This window comes from Phacochoerus africanus, chromosome 4 (genome assembly GCF_016906955.1).
Source record: "Phacochoerus africanus isolate WHEZ1 chromosome 4, ROS_Pafr_v1, whole genome shotgun sequence".
In the NCBI taxonomy this organism is placed as follows: Eukaryota; Metazoa; Chordata; class Mammalia; order Artiodactyla; family Suidae; genus Phacochoerus; species Phacochoerus africanus.
This window is the reverse complement of record NC_062547.1, coordinates 21,681-36,548: the sequence shown is the minus strand read 5'-3', so window position 1 is coordinate 36,548 and position 14,868 is coordinate 21,681. Positions and strand designations below refer to the sequence as shown.

General features: G+C 59.1%; 3 protein-coding genes across 6 annotated transcripts; 1 reads left to right on the top strand and 2 right to left on the bottom strand.

Annotated features, from left to right (window-relative positions):
• Window positions 1-1,518: 1,518 nt before the first annotated feature.
• On the top strand, window positions 1,519-5,628 carry BET1L (Bet1 golgi vesicular membrane trafficking protein like). 3 transcript variants are annotated; one of them, XM_047774765.1, is made up of 4 exons: window positions 1,519-1,637; window positions 2,746-2,837; window positions 3,077-3,133; window positions 3,256-5,628. In XM_047774765.1, exons 1-4 carry the CDS (start codon window positions 1,619-1,621, stop codon window positions 3,421-3,423), a joined length of 336 nt encoding a protein of 111 aa, XP_047630721.1. In that variant the 5' UTR covers window positions 1,519-1,618; the 3' UTR covers window positions 3,424-5,628. The 3 variants fall into 3 exon arrangements, with proteins under 3 accessions (XP_047630721.1, XP_047630719.1, XP_047630722.1); XM_047774763.1 differs by lacking the exon at window positions 1,519-1,637 and adding an exon at window positions 1,644-1,965; XM_047774766.1 differs by lacking the exon at window positions 1,519-1,637 and adding an exon at window positions 1,644-1,965 and having other exon boundaries at window positions 3,242-3,370.
• A 1,322-nt stretch (window positions 5,629-6,950) lies between these two features.
• On the bottom strand, window positions 6,951-10,446 carry ODF3 (outer dense fiber of sperm tails 3). 2 transcript variants are annotated; one of them, XM_047774067.1, is made up of 7 exons: window positions 10,325-10,446; window positions 9,813-9,929; window positions 9,406-9,606; window positions 8,863-8,964; window positions 8,562-8,683; window positions 7,627-7,767; window positions 6,951-7,282 (listed from the first exon to the last, which is right to left on the bottom strand). In XM_047774067.1, exons 2-7 carry the CDS (start codon window positions 9,919-9,921, stop codon window positions 7,193-7,195), a joined length of 765 nt encoding a protein of 254 aa, XP_047630023.1. In that variant the 5' UTR covers window positions 9,922-9,929; window positions 10,325-10,446; the 3' UTR covers window positions 6,951-7,192. The 2 variants fall into 2 exon arrangements, with proteins under 2 accessions (XP_047630023.1, XP_047630024.1); XM_047774068.1 differs by lacking the exons at window positions 7,627-7,767; window positions 10,325-10,446 and having other exon boundaries at window positions 7,193-7,282; window positions 9,813-9,923.
• Window positions 10,447-11,426: 980 nt separating this feature from the next.
• SCGB1C1 (secretoglobin family 1C member 1) lies at window positions 11,427-12,891 on the bottom strand. The gene is made up of 3 exons (XM_047774066.1): window positions 12,820-12,891; window positions 12,030-12,229; window positions 11,427-11,585 (listed from the first exon to the last, which is right to left on the bottom strand). The coding sequence occupies exons 1-3, from the start codon at window positions 12,872-12,874 to the stop codon at window positions 11,553-11,555; spliced, it is 288 nt and encodes a 95-aa protein (XP_047630022.1). The 5' UTR covers window positions 12,875-12,891; the 3' UTR covers window positions 11,427-11,552.
• Window positions 12,892-14,868: the final 1,977 nt, after the last annotated feature.

Sequence of the window (14,868 nt, the reverse complement as noted above, 5' to 3'; positions counted from 1 at the left end):
TGCGCGCGGCGCCGCGCGGGGCGGGGGCCCGGGCTGCGCGCGGCGCCGCGCGGGGCGGGGGCCCGGGCTGCGCGCGGCGCCGCGCGGGGCGGGGGCCCGGGCTGCGCGCGGCGCCGCGCGGGGCGGGGGCCCGGGCTGCGCGCGCCTTAAAGTGGAGAGGCCTAGAAGAGCCCTCGGGAATTTAAAGGCTTTGATGTCCAGTCACGTTGGCTTTCAGTGTCCGACTCAGTGGTTATCCGACCACGGGCCTGAATCGCTCCGGCTCCGAGCAGTGACCCTTGCTTCTTGAGCCGGAATTCCCTGCGGGAGAGGGCCTTAGCTTCTCACCCCGCTATTACACCCACACTACACCCCTCTTGATGTACAGAACGAATGAGATGTTCCGAGGAAAGACGAAGTGGAAAGGACTTTGCAGCCCCGGGACCACTTTGTTTATTAAGCAGGCGTTTGAGGGCCTACAGCATGCAAGGAACCAGGATGTGGGTGAACAGAACCCACAGGTCCCTGCCTCCGTGGGGCTTATATTGCAGAGGTGAAAACAAAAACGGGAAAACGGGAAGACTTTAAGCAGTCATAGTGCTGTGATTGAAAAAGGGGCCCGATGGGCTGCAAGGGGATTTGAATAAGTGTCGCTTTTGCTGAGACCAGAGGAAGAAGTGAGCCAGGAAGGGACCTGGGGGAAGTTCATTCAAGGCCGAAGGAGCCGGCAGAGTAAAGGTGGGAATGGCCGTTGTAGGAGAGAGAAAGAGATCATTGTTGGGGCTGAGAGACAGGGGAGAGTGGGGAGGGAAGGTCCAGGTCAGGATGAAGGCAGAGCCTGATCATGTGCAGGGACTTCCTGGCTGTGTAAGCAGACACATCTTCTGGCCTGGACCCAGTTCCCTCTTTTGAAAAGCAGAGATGATAAAAGGTCCCATTTCGGTGGGTTGTCAGCACTAAACGACACAGAGTGAATGCTCCATTACAGTGGGTGAATAACATATACTCCACCCACTGCGCAACAAGCCTTTGTTGAGCATCTATTTTGTGCCAGGCCCCTTGTCAGTGCCCGGGTGCAAGGTCGCAGCACCGGCTCCTCCTGCCCCTAACTCCCCTCACGCTCCCACTCTTCTTCCTGGTTTCCCGTTTTCTTTCAAGTGCTTCATCCCTGAGACTTCTGCAGCGCTCGCTTGTTCCAGGCACTGATCCCCTCTTTATCCCGCCGGCAGCATCTGGAGGGTGCTTCACACCGAGTCCTCGCCTTAACCGCACCGCAGCCGGGCGGGCCTCGGACCCCGGGCCGTGTCGCTGCGAGGAGCCTCTCTCGCCTGAGAAAGGGCCGTGAGCTCTTTCCAGTTAGGATTTGACACCGCCTTCGGCAGGAATGGCTGCGGAATTGTCTGTCGGCACCATAATGCTATTAAAGACGATAACCTTCCAGCAGTCCCAGGAGCGAACCAGCTGCCCTGTTCACAAGGCAGGCGGTGGAGGAAACGTCAGTTCTTTTCCGTCCCGCCCGCTCTCCCGCTCGGCCGGAAGTTGGAGGGCCCCGGGCGGAAGGGGCGGGACGGGAAGTCCCTCCCCGACGGCTGCGCCACATCCCGGGAGGCTGTAGCTCTGCGGGTCCGTGCTGGGCGCGATGGCGGACTGGGCTCGGGGTGAGCACTGGGGCGCGGAGGCAGGTGGCGGCGGTGCTGGAACCGATGCCGCTGCCTGCAGGAGTCGCTTTCGCCCGCCCCCGCCTCTCTGGGTGGCTTTGGCCGGCAGACACTGAGAACAGGCGGAGCCAGGGCGGCGTGGGTGAGGCCCTCGGGCGGTCTTGCCCGGCTTCTCGGTGAAGCTGCGGGGTCCGGATGTCCGCTCTCCCCACCCCTTCCGCCCTCGTGAGACTGTTCTGCACGGGACCTCAGCCAGACGGGCTGGTCCACTGTTCCGGAGGCCAGCCCCAAGGAGTGAGGGCTGCGCGTGATGGCCCAAGAAGGCCTCGTACGGTCTGGGGCTGGGAGTGGCCCACTTGCCCTCTGGGAACCCCTGTTCTTATCTGCGAAGTGGGATGCTGATGCTTGTTTCCGCTGGTTGGCAGGATGCTAACACCTCATGGGATCTTTACACATCCATGATTTCTAGGGCTGTGATCCTATTAGATGACCCTCCCTGAGACATCTGGCCCACGGCAAATCTGGCCTGTGAACTTGGGGAGGCAGTTCTCATCCACTTGATAGGATGGTTATACCAAGTCAAGTCATAAGTCCCAGCCCCTGTCCTGGGCCAGGTCTCAGCAACCACTGCTCTGGGTGTTGTGTAAGGCTCTGTGTAGGATGCAGAGCTGAGCAGATCTCTGCCCTGCTGGTGAGATCGACCTCAGCTTCTGTTCATGACTTTTTCCTAAGTCCTTGCCAGAGTTTACTGGTTTTCTCTGAGAAGAGGTCCCCTCTACGTCGCTGGTGACATCTGGGCTGACATACCAGTCCATCCAGAGGGGATGGTACAGGTTTTGCCACAGAGTAGCAGAAGGTGCTGCCCACCCATCCGGGCTTGGATGCCTACACAGAACAAGTGCTCTCGCAGGCTGTCCTTCACGCGGCTGTCTCGTGTGTGAAGTTCACGCTTTGGACCCTGGGTTAGGGCAGGACCTGTTCAGCAGACACAGGAAAGCCCAGTCCCCCTGGACCAGATGGAATTGGAGTGAGAGCCCTGAGGGCAGAGGCCAAGAGGGTGCTTGTGGGTGGGTGCACACTCTCACCCCCTCTCTGTCTCTTCTCACAGCTCAGAGCCCCGGCGCTGTGGAGGAGATTCTAGACCGGGAGAACAAGCGGATGGCAGACACCTTGGCCTCCAAGGTCACCAGGCTCAAGTCGGTCAGTGGTGGTCCTCTCCTTTCACCTCCATCGGGCCTTCTGGAGGAGGGCGTCAGAGGGAGGGTAGAGGCCTGGAAGGGGTCCAGATAGTTCTCTCTTTGTCCCGTACATGGCAGCACTCACCTGTGCTGGCCCAGGTGACATTTGGATCTCCTGACCTCTGCTGATGCTGTGGGGGGTTAGGAACAGTCCCTTATTTTTGTCCTGGCCTGACCCTGTCCCCTCTGTGTCCTGAGCAGCTGGCCTTGGACATTGATAGGGACGTGGAAGACCAGAACCGGTACCTGGACGGCATGGTAAGGGTCTGCGGTGTTCTCGGCCCCCCGTTACCTGCCCTGCAGGCACCTCCCCACCCCCCACGTGTGTGTGTACTGTGGAGTTGCTGCCCCGTGTGACCGTGCTAGGATTCCTCCCTTAGGACTCGGATTTCACGAGTGTGACGGGCCTCCTCACGGGGAGTGTGAAGCGCTTTTCCACAATGGCGAGATCTGGGCGAGACAACCGGAAGCTTCTCTGTGGTGTGGCCATGGGCCTGATCGTGGTCTTCTTCATCCTCTCCTACCTCCTGTCAAGGGCAAGGACGTGAGCCGGTGGGAGCTGGTTTCTGTAGGTACCTGGGACAACCAGGGTCTTCCTCTGCCTTGTGTCCTGGGCTCCAGAAGACCTAGCTACAAAATACCCCTTCGAAGTGATGAGCCTGGCTTAGGAATCTTTTTCCTGTGTGGCTGGGAGCCTCTGACCCAGTAAGCTCATGTTAGGTGGTCCCATGTGTGCAAGGGGCCCATCCCCATTGGGTAACCAAGGCCCAGCTTCCTCTGCCATCTTGGGTGCTAGAAGCCCTAGCAGAGCCAGGTTGGAGCAGAGCAGCTGGGAATCCTGGACGTGACCACCTGTGACCAGCAGCCCTTCCCCCAGCCCTCAGGGTTCTGACGTATTGAGGCTTCTCTGCTTGGTCTTGGTCTGGATAAGGCCACGTCTGGTATTCGAGGTGCCCAGAGCCGACACAGGAAGGGGTGTGACTGTAAACCTCGAATCATTGCTGTCACTTTCAGCCAAGAGTCCTTGAACCAGAGATGGCTGTTGCTCCTGGCCAGGGCTGCCGGGTACTGGTGGACCAGCAAGAGTCAAGGGTCCTGCCGAGAGGTGTCTGCCTGCCGTCCAACCCCATGGCTGGAGCCCGACCCTCAGGGAAGGGCAGTGGCTGTGCGTGGAGAAGTGAACTGTAGCATTGGCTGAAGACGCGGGCCCAGGTCCTCCTGGTCTCCCTGTGTCCGGGAGCAGAAACTGACCTTTTCTCAGGATTCAGGGTCTGTCCAGCACCGAGGCACGTTTCCAGGAGCCCAGATCTCTAGAAACAGGCTCATCTGGCATGTCAGAGCCAGGCAGGGTGTGAGCAGGGGCCTCTGTGGGTACAGCCTGGAGGCTTCCAGGTAACGGCTTTTCATAGGATCTGTAGGTCGCTTTTTGAGGGTCCGCGGACAGTTTCCACCAAGTCTGGCCCTTCCACCTACAGTATCTGCCCATCTCTCCGTGGGCCCTCAGTGCCCACTGGTCAGTCTCCTGCTCACACGAAGTGAACTGCAGTTTCTTCCACACCAATGGGTCTTTCTACCCCGCTGTGAGATCTCAGTGTCTTCCCATGAAGACACCTGTAAGAAACGAGTCATCAGCTCTGTCCTTCCTGTCTTTTGTTCCAGTTCTCTGTCTTCCTGGTCACTCCCCTTCACTCTCTGAGGGCTACCGGCTCACCGGCCATCTTCACGCATACACATGTGGTCGTATGTCAGCCACAGCCTGCGCCTCTCGGGCTCCTGCCACCCCACCCTGCTCTGGTCTCTGGCCCTGGGCACCTCACCTTCTGGCCCTGCTGCTCCTGCTCCTCCTCTCTCTCTCCTTTGTTCTCCACCGAGCAGGCCTGGCTTGTCTCACACCCACCATAATGCCCTTCTCTTTTCCACTGTGCCTGGCTGGGCCTCAGCCTTCTGGAAGGGGAGCGTGCTACCTTCTCATTTCCGAGCGCTCTGTTCTTACTGCCTCCATCCCTCCAGTGTGTGCTTGTTTCTCACTCGGTGAGGTCCGCTTCCTTGCCTCCATGGCTTCGGCTCAGCCGTCAGCTCATCTCATGTTGAAATTTGTCACAGGGATGTGCCCACTGTTCATGAAGCTCAGCAGCTGCTGCCGTGTCGTGTTTCCATCGGGTCACCACAGGCACTGCAGACACATCAGACCTGAGTGTGGCAGCCGCCTGTTCTGGGCCTGCTAACCTGGCTTCCTGAGAATATGGCTCAGCCATGGCTGCTGCTCCCCCCAGGATGCTCTTACCTGCTGTGCCCACTTGTCTTGCCAGTGCAGACCAGGAATTGAGGATTTGCCTTTCAGAATGACTGTCTCAAGAAGTGCTCTGCCCCCTCCGAGACCTCTGGTTGCTGTGTTCTTTCCTTGGGTCCCCACCTCTGCCTCCCCACTTCATTTCCATGGCTCTTGGCAGCTCTTCCAGCTATTTTGGGGTTTGGGTTTTTGTTTCTGTCTGGTTTACTTTTTTGTTGCATTAGGCTGAGTTCCTGAATGCTGCTGCCACCATGTCGGCAGGGTTTTCTGTGGGGCCTGCACCCTTCTGCTCAGCCCTGTGCACTCAGCACCTCCTCCTGTGGATAAGTGGGGTTTGCTAAGTGGCCCTTCAGACTAAAACAGAAGAGGCCTTGGGGTCCTCTGTGCCGAGGGGGGGCCCCAAGTCAAGGACAAGGCATTTGGTCGTAAAAACTTGGAATAAACAGATTCTCGATTAAGTAAACACATAGTCTTTGGTGTTTGCATTTCCTTCAGGGCCTCCGAGAGTTTTGTCTGGAACTGACCTTGGTCCACAGCCTTGCCCTGGGCACGGTGGTCTCCACGTGGCTTCTTTCCCCTTCTCTCGGGCCCTGCTCCCGTCCTTACTCATCCCCTGGGGCGGGGGGCGGGGGGCAGGCGTGGACTCACTACGTCCTGCTGCCGGACCTTTTTCTCCCCAGGTTTCTGTGACTAAGTTGGGGAAGGTGGCGTCACTGCCTTTTCGTGACTAAAGTCCCACAGGGGTGACAGGGCCACCTGCCTAGCGCTGGTTTGAAGGTTGGACTCCGTTGAGAGCTAGCCTCGGACTCCCGAGCACCCTCTGGAAATGCCCTTCATCCCAGCTCGTCACCCCTTCCTTGTCCATAGCCTCCTGTGCTTCACGCAGCATCTGACGTATACTGTCACTTTCAGATTCAGTCACTTGAAATTGCGGAAGTAAAATTTTTTTTGGTTTGTCTTTTTGGGGCCACACCTGTGGTACATTGGAAGTTCCCAGGCTCAGGGTTGAATCGGCTACAGCTGTGGGCCTACGCCACAGCAACACCAGGTCCAAGCCACGTCTGCAACCTACACCACAGCCCATGGCAACGCCGGATCCTTAATCCACGGAGCGAGGCCAGAGATGGAACTTGCATCCTCTTGGATGCTAGTCGGGTTTGTTAACCGTTGAGGCACGGCAGGAACCCCTGCAGTAGTAATTTATGTCTCATGGTCGCTGCTGGAGTTTGAGACAGGCGCAGTGGGGACAGTTGTCTCTGCTTTATGATAAGGCTTCCTCTCAGAGGTGAGAGGCTGGTGCTGCCATCACGTGAAGGCTCAGTCACAGATCTGCAGGTCACCGCTGGTGTGAGCTGGGGGCCCAGCCATGTTCACTGTCTTATCATGTGTTCAGCTTCCTCACGACATGGTTCCTGGTGTCAAGGTGAGCAAAGAGAAGGGGGTACCCAGGTGGGAGCTCTGTGTGTGTCACATGGCCTGGCCTCACGAGTCACGTCGCATCTCCATTTGGGATGGTCCCAGACGCTGTTCTAGATTCCAGGGGAGGGACTCTCAGCAGGGGAGAGAGAGCCGCACTGGGACATCACATGGGAGGGGACAGATAGAGCCACGTAGAGGGCAGGGCTCAAGGCAGAATCCTAAGGGCAGTGTCTGAGGCTCCTGAGCCCTCCTCTCTTGTCAGAACCCAGGCCCTGGAAGCTAGGAGGGGCCGGACACGGGTCGGTGGTAGCCTATGGGGGCCCCTTTCTGGAAAATCTTGGTGATCCCCCAAGAGACACCCATTACTAATGGAATCAGATTTTATTGCATATCCAGGCTCAGCAGGAAACAAGTTTAGCAAAAGGGAAGGTAGCATAGAAAAAATAACTGGTCACAACTGTCCAAACAAGTGTGCTCTGCCCTGCAGGGCCAGGCCAGCTGCAGCCCGGCTGGTGGAGGAGGCACCCAGAGCCCTCAGCCCCGGGAATCTGCTGTTGGGGGAACATGACATGCAGAGGCTCAGGGTGACTGGTGGAGCGGGGCCGGGACTATTCCACATCCACGACCAGGGGTGTCATGTAGTCAGAATGCTTGATGCCAAAGGTGACGATGGGGGCGCAGGGCTTGGTCACGGTCACCTGGGAGAGGAGAGGCTGTGAGGACCTGACACCCCCGTCCCCCTGCAGGCTCTGCCCTCACTGGGGCAATACCTCCTAAGCCCGGGACCAAAGTGACCAGCAGGAAGTCCACACTGCCAGGCTTGACCACAGGGCTTGGTATGTGGTGAGCCCTCAGCAGCACTAGTCTTGGCGGACACTGGGGACAGGGGGCCCTGCCAGCTGAGGAAAGGGCTGCAGCTAGAATGCACAGTGTTCTGAGGGTGCCTGGACACCATGACCCTTGCCTGCTCACAGGCCCTTCCCCACACCACCCTCTCTGGGCCATGTCACCCCTACCCCACTGGGCCGTGCTCTTGCCAGACCTTTTCAGGGCTGTGGGCTCCTGGTCCTGGCTTGAGGGTCTTGTCGCCTGGGGGCTCCACCCGCGCAGCCATGGTGTACTGTGGAGCCTTGAATTTAGTCACTTGGACATCGGTCTGACGGTAGGCTGCAGGACCTGGGGTCTGGGAGGTGAAAGAGGCTCAGATAGGCTCGGCCTGCCAGGGTGTGGGAACACAGAGGGCAGGAGCCAGCATCAGACCGTGGCTTTCGGGCGCCAAGTCGCTGTGTGTCTGTGTGTCAGGGGCCTCTTCTATCTCCAAATGATGGCCATGCTGTGGAACAGCACCCCAGGGCTGAAGGACCCCTTCTCTGTGTGAGACGTCACCCTCCCTTCAGCCTCACCGTGGCAGTGACGCCCCGGTCTGTGCCAGCTCCAGGCTTGTCCTTTTCCCAGCTGGGAACCCTGTCCTGTGGGACTCAAGGGCCATGGGCTGGGCTGGGTGAGCTCAGCAGTGCTATGATTCCAGCTTACCAGTCTCTCCAGGTCCTGGGCACCTCAGGGCATTTACAATGGCTGTTTCTGCAGCAAGAACCTTCCTCCCCGAAACATGTCACAGCTTCTTTTTCTCCTCAGCTTCTTCCTGAATGCAGCCCTACCTAAGACTGCTCTTTGCCCTTTAAGCAGTGCCCAGAACCCCTTCCCTGCTCTTCGCTCCTCAGCACTATCCATCTCTATGCATGAGCCGCGGCCTCTTGGTCCCTTGTCTGCCCCTCCCCACGGCTGGAATGTAACCCGGTGGGGGTAGGGTGGGGCCAGACCTGTGGCTCCCAGGGGATGAAGAGCTGCTGGCCTTCAGGAGGATGGGGGTCTGGCTGGTGGGTCCGAGGTTCTGGGGGAAGGGGCCAGATGGGCCATCTCTCGGGGGCGGGGCGGGGGGTGGTTAGCCATGCTCTACCCCAGCTGGGCGACCCTTGCCTTGTGCAGGTCATCGCTGAAGCTGCCCAGCTTGCTGCGGCCCTTGATGGAGAAGGAGGGCTGGGAGACCTTGCCGACAGTGTGGGGCCCCATCACCATGGGCAGCATGTAGGCAGCGGGGCCTGTCGAGGGCACGAGCGTGGAGACTCAGGCTGGGCAGAGTCCTGTGCCCAGCATCTCCACTGGCTTCGTCCCTGGGCTTTCCACCTCCAGGAGGCTGGCCAGCAGTCTGGCCCCCCTCACCGGCCCTACCCGGGCTCCCCAACCTGGTCAGCCACGGGCCGTCAGGGCTGCTTCAGACCTGGGGTGCTGTCCACTCGGAAGGTCTTGGTTCGGGCGGAAATGGAGTGGCTGGGTGCTGCATCGAACACGTGCTTGGTAGATCTCTCTGGGAAGTAGTCGCCTGGGGTGGTGGGGGAGGAACGGAGTGGGCGCTGGGAGGGCGAGGACCATCCGCACAGACGCTGGGTCCTGCTCAGGCAGCTCGAGGAGGACCTCCTGACGGTGCGGGTGTGGGGCCTCTGGGACCCAGTGGGTGGTGACTGGGATTGTTCAGGGGGTGTCCAGGACGGAAATGCTGGCTGCAGAGTAGGGGGACGGGGGCCGCTTTTGAGGAGGGAGGGTGAGTCTGATGTGGGCCGAGAAGAGCCCAGGTCAGAGGTGGGCATTAGGGTCTCAGGGGCTGCACTGGGGCCCAGTCCCCTCACTCAGGCCTGCTGGAACCCTTCATGAGGAGAAAGATGGGTCGGGGGGCCGAGGACAGCTGCGTGCCTCACACGCTCGCCTCCCAGGGCTGTGGTGGTTACCAGGGTGGCGGCTGGGGCTGGGGGCCAGGGTCCCTCACCAGGGCCGGGGGTCAGTGTGGCCTTAGTGCCGTAGCGCCCCAGGATGGAGTAGGCGGGGCTGAGGTCCTTGCCAGTCCTCAGTATCTTGGGGTTCACGCTGTAGCGGGGCCCTGGGGAGCAGTTCTCTGCCAGGAGCATGGGGGCCCCTCGGAAGCTGTAGGCTGGTGCACGCAGCTTGGTGGGCGTGTGCTTGACAAAGCCTGTGGGGCAGAGGCTCTGAGCAGCCTGCAGCCAGACTGTGCTTCTCCCCCCACCCCCGTTGACGCCAGAGGCACTGATGGGCTGGGGGTCAGAGATGAGCCCCAGCCCCCTTCAGGCCCACCTCAGACCCACCTCAGACCCACCTCAGGGGCGGAGCTCCTGCCCCCTCTCTGCCCCTCCACACCCCAGGCTCCCAAGCGCTTACCCGTGGTGGGTGGAATCAGGTACTTGGGTCCAGGGCTGCTGTAGAGGGCCATGATGGGCCCCCGGGGGCGATGGGGTCTCCAGGTGCCCACCCATACCTCCTCGGCCATGACCGGCTCTGTCCATGGATGGGAGAGTGACCAGGTGCTGGGAGGCCTGAGCCCGCCACCCCCATCCCTGCCTTTACCCCCCCACCCCCTGCGATGGGCAGAACTGCAGGCTGTAGCCTCCTCAGTGGGATCTCGAGTTGGGGCCTGGATTTGAGAGCAGTGAGTTGGCTCTGCCACACCGACCGCCAGCAGTAGGATCATCCACCCTCACTTACAAGGCCGCGAATGCTGTCACTTTCAGCACTCACGGACCACCCGCCATGAATCTAAGGGGGTCTGGGCTGGTTCCTCCTGCTCAGAAGACCTTGGGTGTGCTTGGCCAAGAGTGGTGGGAAAGGTGGGCAACTTCCTGGATAAGACTGTGCCCTGGGCGGGGATGGGGCCGCTCTGGAGGGGCTCTCACCTGTCTGGTCCAGGAGCGGTGCCCAGAACAGGCTATGGACCGGGACTTTTCAGAGGCAGTCCCGTCACACCGGCCTCGGTGCCAGGGAGTTCCAGAAAAGGAACATGGAGAGGAAGCCCTCTCCCTCTCTCTCCTCTCTCCTCGGGGGCTTCGAGAATTGGGGAGGGGTCCCTGAGCTCTAGAATGTTCTCTTTGGGATGGTAGGTTCTAGATCACCGTCTGTGTGATGGAGACAATGGCCTCAGCCCAAAGGCCCCCACCCTTGCTGTGCATGGCTCGGGCCCTGGGACTTTGCTTTGCTCCTTATTGCAGTGTGTGGGACAGAGGTGTGGATGGCAGGAAGGGGACAGCTAGTGTGCGGGACAGGGGCGTGGATGGACTGGGGACAGTGAGGCCTCGGGGCCCACAGCCAGAGAGGCCAAGGAGTGAAAGTCACTGGGGCAGAGCTGACTCAGCCCTGCCTCTGGTGGAGGCTCAGGTGCAGGAAGGCTCTGGATGTTGGGGATCGCTGTGGGGTTGTGCTGGCTGGGGAGTGGGAATTGACGCTTTCCTGAGGGACTTTTCTCCAGCCCTGTGCTCCCTTCTGCACCACGCTGGCTGCGCCCACTCTGTTGGACCCCGAGTGTCCTCATCAGCAAATTCCTCGAGGGGCTTCCGCTGGGGTTCTGCCTCTTTCCTTGGCGACTTCTCAACCCCTCGGCCCCAAGTCATGGGTATATTGTGCACATTTATTGTCTACAAAGGGTAGCCTTCAGACTCAGCGCGCCCATGCCCAGACCCTTCCCTCAGCCCTGGCTGCCTCCTCTTTAGGGGTGCTAATGCCTCCCTGCTCTGTGTCCCTGCCCCTCCCTCCCACTGCTGCCTCCGTGACCTTCTCGTGTCCTGATGCCTCCCTGCAACCACACACCTCCCTGTCCATCTGTCTTGCTTTGTCCACCTGCCTACAAGGGCGTCTGCCTGGATTTCTGTTGGTGGGCCTGCTGTCTACGTGGGGTTACTTGTACGTGTGTGCTCCGCTCACACGACCCTACGTATGTGAGTCTGTGTGAGTGTGGAGTTGTGTCCCTGAGGGTGGGGAGAGAGAGGAGCCAGAGCCTGGACTACAGGAGGCTTTATTGGATGAGTGGCTTGAGGATAAATTCATGCCTCGGGAAGTGGTAGAGGTGGCGTCGCCATGGCCGCTTGTGTAGCTGGTCCTGTGGCTACTTGGAGCCACGACTGGGGTCCACTAGGCGTCGTCCTGACTGCCCAGCACTTGCACCTGGAAGGCAGACATGTGTGGGCCAAGAGGCTGGGGGTCCCATGCCCAGTGCTCAGTCACTACAGAGCCACAGCTCCATTAGGCAAACAGGCCCAGGCCTGCCTCTGGGGGACAGCGGGCTCCAGGACATTGCAGGCAGCCCTCGCCTAGCAGCTGGGGAAGCAGTGTGCACTTGTGTGTTTGCATGCTGCTTTGTACACGTGTGTGGGCACGTATGTGCAGCAGGGGGAGGCAGAGGGCTGCTCTGCAGGTGTGGGGCCTGGAATGCCCACCTCTGCTCCTGAGGCAGCTCAGGGTGTCTGTGGGGTGGCGGGGAATGGGGTTGCTGCACTGCGTGGGTCACGAGGGGCTATGGCATTTGGCGGAGGCCCTGAAGAGTAGGGCTGTGTGTCCTGCTAGGGCTATAGGCCTCTCGGGAATGGGGTGCCCCCCTGCCCACGGTACCAGCAGCTTGACCAGCTCCGCCTTGTGCACAGGCTGCAGGCCATCTATGCAGGACTTGAGCTCTGTCAGCGCTGCCTTGGCATCTGCATTGACGTCGTACTTGCCCAGGGGCCCCTCATAGAGATCCTCTGTGGACCCCACCAGCAGCGTTTGCAGGAAGTCCATGAAAAACTCATTGTTGTCCTCCCCTGTGGCCAGTCCTGTATTGGGGGATGGGGGTTAGATCAGGACAGAAGGGCTCCTTTTCAACCCCAACCCCAGACCCAGTGCTCCAACCTCAGGGGTCTCCAGGCCTTCCCCATCAGTGCCCACTTCACCTGCCCCCAGAGCTTCCTCCACAACATCCCCCAACTCCGCCTGCCTGCAGACCCCACCCGTCACCCTGACCTCAGCTGCCTCTTTCCACCCCGGGTTCCCCGGGGTCACTGAGGAAGGAAAGCCAAGCCCCTGATGCATGGGAATTTCTCCTCCGCAGGAGGCTGGCTGACCCGGGGCTTGGCTTGGGATCAGGGTCAGCCTGGGCTGGGCTTGGTGGTGACACTGGGGCTGGGACAGAGGTCAGAGCTGGCGTGGGGTTGGGACCAGTTGGGCTTGTTCCGGGGTCGGGGTGGGGTCGCATGGGGACTGGGGTCAGAAGGGCACCAGGATCATTGCCTGCCTCTCTGCTCGGAGTGCCTGGGAAGGGGGGCACCAGTCATTTCACGGCCCAGTGCCCGAGTTTCGAGCTTCGCTGGCCGGTCCCCTCCCGCCCCTAAATGTGCTGCAAGCACCTATCGGTGCACAGACTCACCACTGGTGCAAAGCAAGCCGAGGGCCACCAGCAGGAAAGTGCTGCTCCCCTTCATGGTGGACTGTGGAGGTTCCTCCGGAGCTGCCTGGGCCGGCTTTATGCTTCACACGCACCTGTCCTGGGGGCGGGCCCGACCTGCCCAACAGGGCCTGGCCAGTGAGAGCACAGGTAGGGAAGCTGAGGGTGTGTTCTTACCCCCAGCCTAGCAGTGGGTGCCAACTGCAAGAGGCCTGGGGTGCTGTGTGAGGGGTGGTTGGCAAACCATTTGGGGTGAGAGGACCTAGGTAAAGGGGTGATTTGAGCCTGGTCGGGAGGGGAGGGCCTCTGGCCTTGCTTGGCTTGTAGCTGAGGGTGGCAGGCTCGTTCTTTTGGGGTGGGACCTCTTCTCAATGTGCTTTGTGGGCTGGCACTGGGCTCTGAGCCCTGAGACAGCCTGAAGTTCTGCCCTGCGGCAGGGCTGGGTGCCGAGAGGTGGAGGGCTTCCTCGGGCCTGTAGATATAGGTGTTGGCAGATGGGCCGAGGGCCACATGAAGCCTGAAGTGGGCAGCAGCCTTCAGGGGATGGAGGAAGGGCCTGAGAGTGACTGAGGGTGAGGCCCTGGGCCGTCCCTGGGGCCTGGTGGGATTGCCATGTGGCTGCACAAAGTGAGGAGGGGTTGCAGCCTGAGACTGGGCTTCCTTCTGTTGTCAGTCCAGTCCAGGGAAGTTTAGGGTCCGGGGGCGGGGGGCAGTGCAAGGCTATAATGGAGAAAGTGGGCTGTATCATCTAACCAGAGTACCCCCAAAACAGCGCAGGTGTCCTGGTCCCTCTTCTGTCCCATGCTGCCACCTGGTGGCTGATGGCATTCTGCAGGACGGGCCCTTCCCCGCCTGCATGACCCAGGGATTCAGCCCCTACCTGGCCCTAGGGACTCCTCTTCAGCACTGACTTCCACCTCCCACCTCCACCAGCCCCCCGGCTCAACCTTTCCAGATTGGTCACCACGGCGTTGCTTGTCACCCTGCCCCTCATTTGCCTCCAGCTGGCCCTGAGTCTGTCACAGACCCTTGTCCTGTGTCCTCTGAGCACTCAGAGCTTGTCATTCACTTAGGCATCTGTTTATAACAAGCATTGTGTAGTCCCTTTTGCTGACATGAGATGAAATCCATAGATGATATATCCACGTATACACAAAACTCCAAGCATGGAGGAGAAATAACGTGTAATGAGGTCGTCTGTGACAAAACAACGTGGCCGCATGAGCGGGATTGCAAATTTGAGGCCCTCCTGTCCCCAGAAGCCCAAGGAGTTCTGGTCAAGGGGACAGCCCTTTCTCCCACTATGCTCACATGGACCCATCACCTTCTTTAACTCAGTGTCTTCTGGATGCTTGCCAGGTCACCTGGACAGATGTTTAAAAGTGCTGGCCCTGGGCTTTGACACAGTCCAGACCTGTGGAAGCAGGGTCCCCAGAGATGGGGCCTGGATATCTGTTGTTTCGAATCCCTCTGGCCCCAGTGAAGACTGGCCCGCCCAATATTTATTCTCTTTCCTCGCCCCTTTTCTCCCGGTTTCGAGAGTGTTCTCCCTCCTCAGGGTTGCCTTGGCTATGTGCGGTCCTTTGTAGTTCCACACAAGTATTAGGATTGCTTGTTCTGTTTCTGTGAAAAATGCCATTGGAATTTTGATAGGGTTTGCATGAATATTTATGTTGTTTTGGGTAGGGTGCACATTTTAACAATATTTATTCTTCTTTTCCATGAGCATAGGATATGTTTTTATTTGTGTCTTCAATTTCTTTCTTTCTTTCTTTCTTTCTTTCCTTTTCTTTCTTTCTTTCTTTCTTTCTTTCTTTCTTTTCCTTTCTTTCTTTCTTTCTTTCTTTTCTTCTTTCTTTCTTTTCTTTCTTTTCTTCTTTCTTTCTCTTTTGTCTTTTTTTCTTTCTCTCTTTCTTTCTCTTTCTTTCTTTCTCTCTCTCTCTCTCTCTTTCCCTCTCTCTTTCCTATCTCTCTCTCTTTCTCTCTCCCTTCCCCCCTTCTTTCTTTTGCTTTTTAGGGCAGTTCCTATAG

Coding starts and splice junctions, on each gene's coding strand:
- BET1L (XM_047774763.1), top strand. CDS start 1,833: ATGTCCGCTCTCCCCACCCCTTCCGCCCTCGTGAGACTGTTCTGCACG. Junction 1,966..2,745: donor TGATGGCCCAAGAAGGCCTC/GTACGGTCTGGG, acceptor CTCTTCTCACAG/CTCAGAGCCCCGGCGCTGTG. Junction 3,134..3,255: donor ACCGGTACCTGGACGGCATG/GTAAGGGTCTGC, acceptor TTCCTCCCTTAG/GACTCGGATTTCACGAGTGT.
- ODF3 (XM_047774067.1), bottom strand. CDS start 9,921: ATGGCCGAGGAGGTATGGGTGGGCACCTGGAGACCCCATCGCCCCCGG. Junction 8,965..9,405: donor CACACTGACCCCCGGCCCTG/GTGAGGGACCCT, acceptor CCACCACCCCAG/GCGACTACTTCCCAGAGAGA. Junction 8,684..8,862: donor CCGAGTGGACAGCACCCCAG/GTCTGAAGCAGC, acceptor TGCCCTCGACAG/GCCCCGCTGCCTACATGCTG.
- SCGB1C1 (XM_047774066.1), bottom strand. CDS start 12,874: ATGAAGGGGAGCAGCACTTTCCTGCTGGTGGCCCTCGGCTTGCTTTGC. Junction 12,230..12,819: donor CGGCTTGCTTTGCACCAGTG/GTGAGTCTGTGC, acceptor CCCCCAATACAG/GACTGGCCACAGGGGAGGAC. Junction 11,586..12,029: donor CGGAGCTGGTCAAGCTGCTG/GTACCGTGGGCA, acceptor TCTGCCTTCCAG/GTGCAAGTGCTGGGCAGTCA.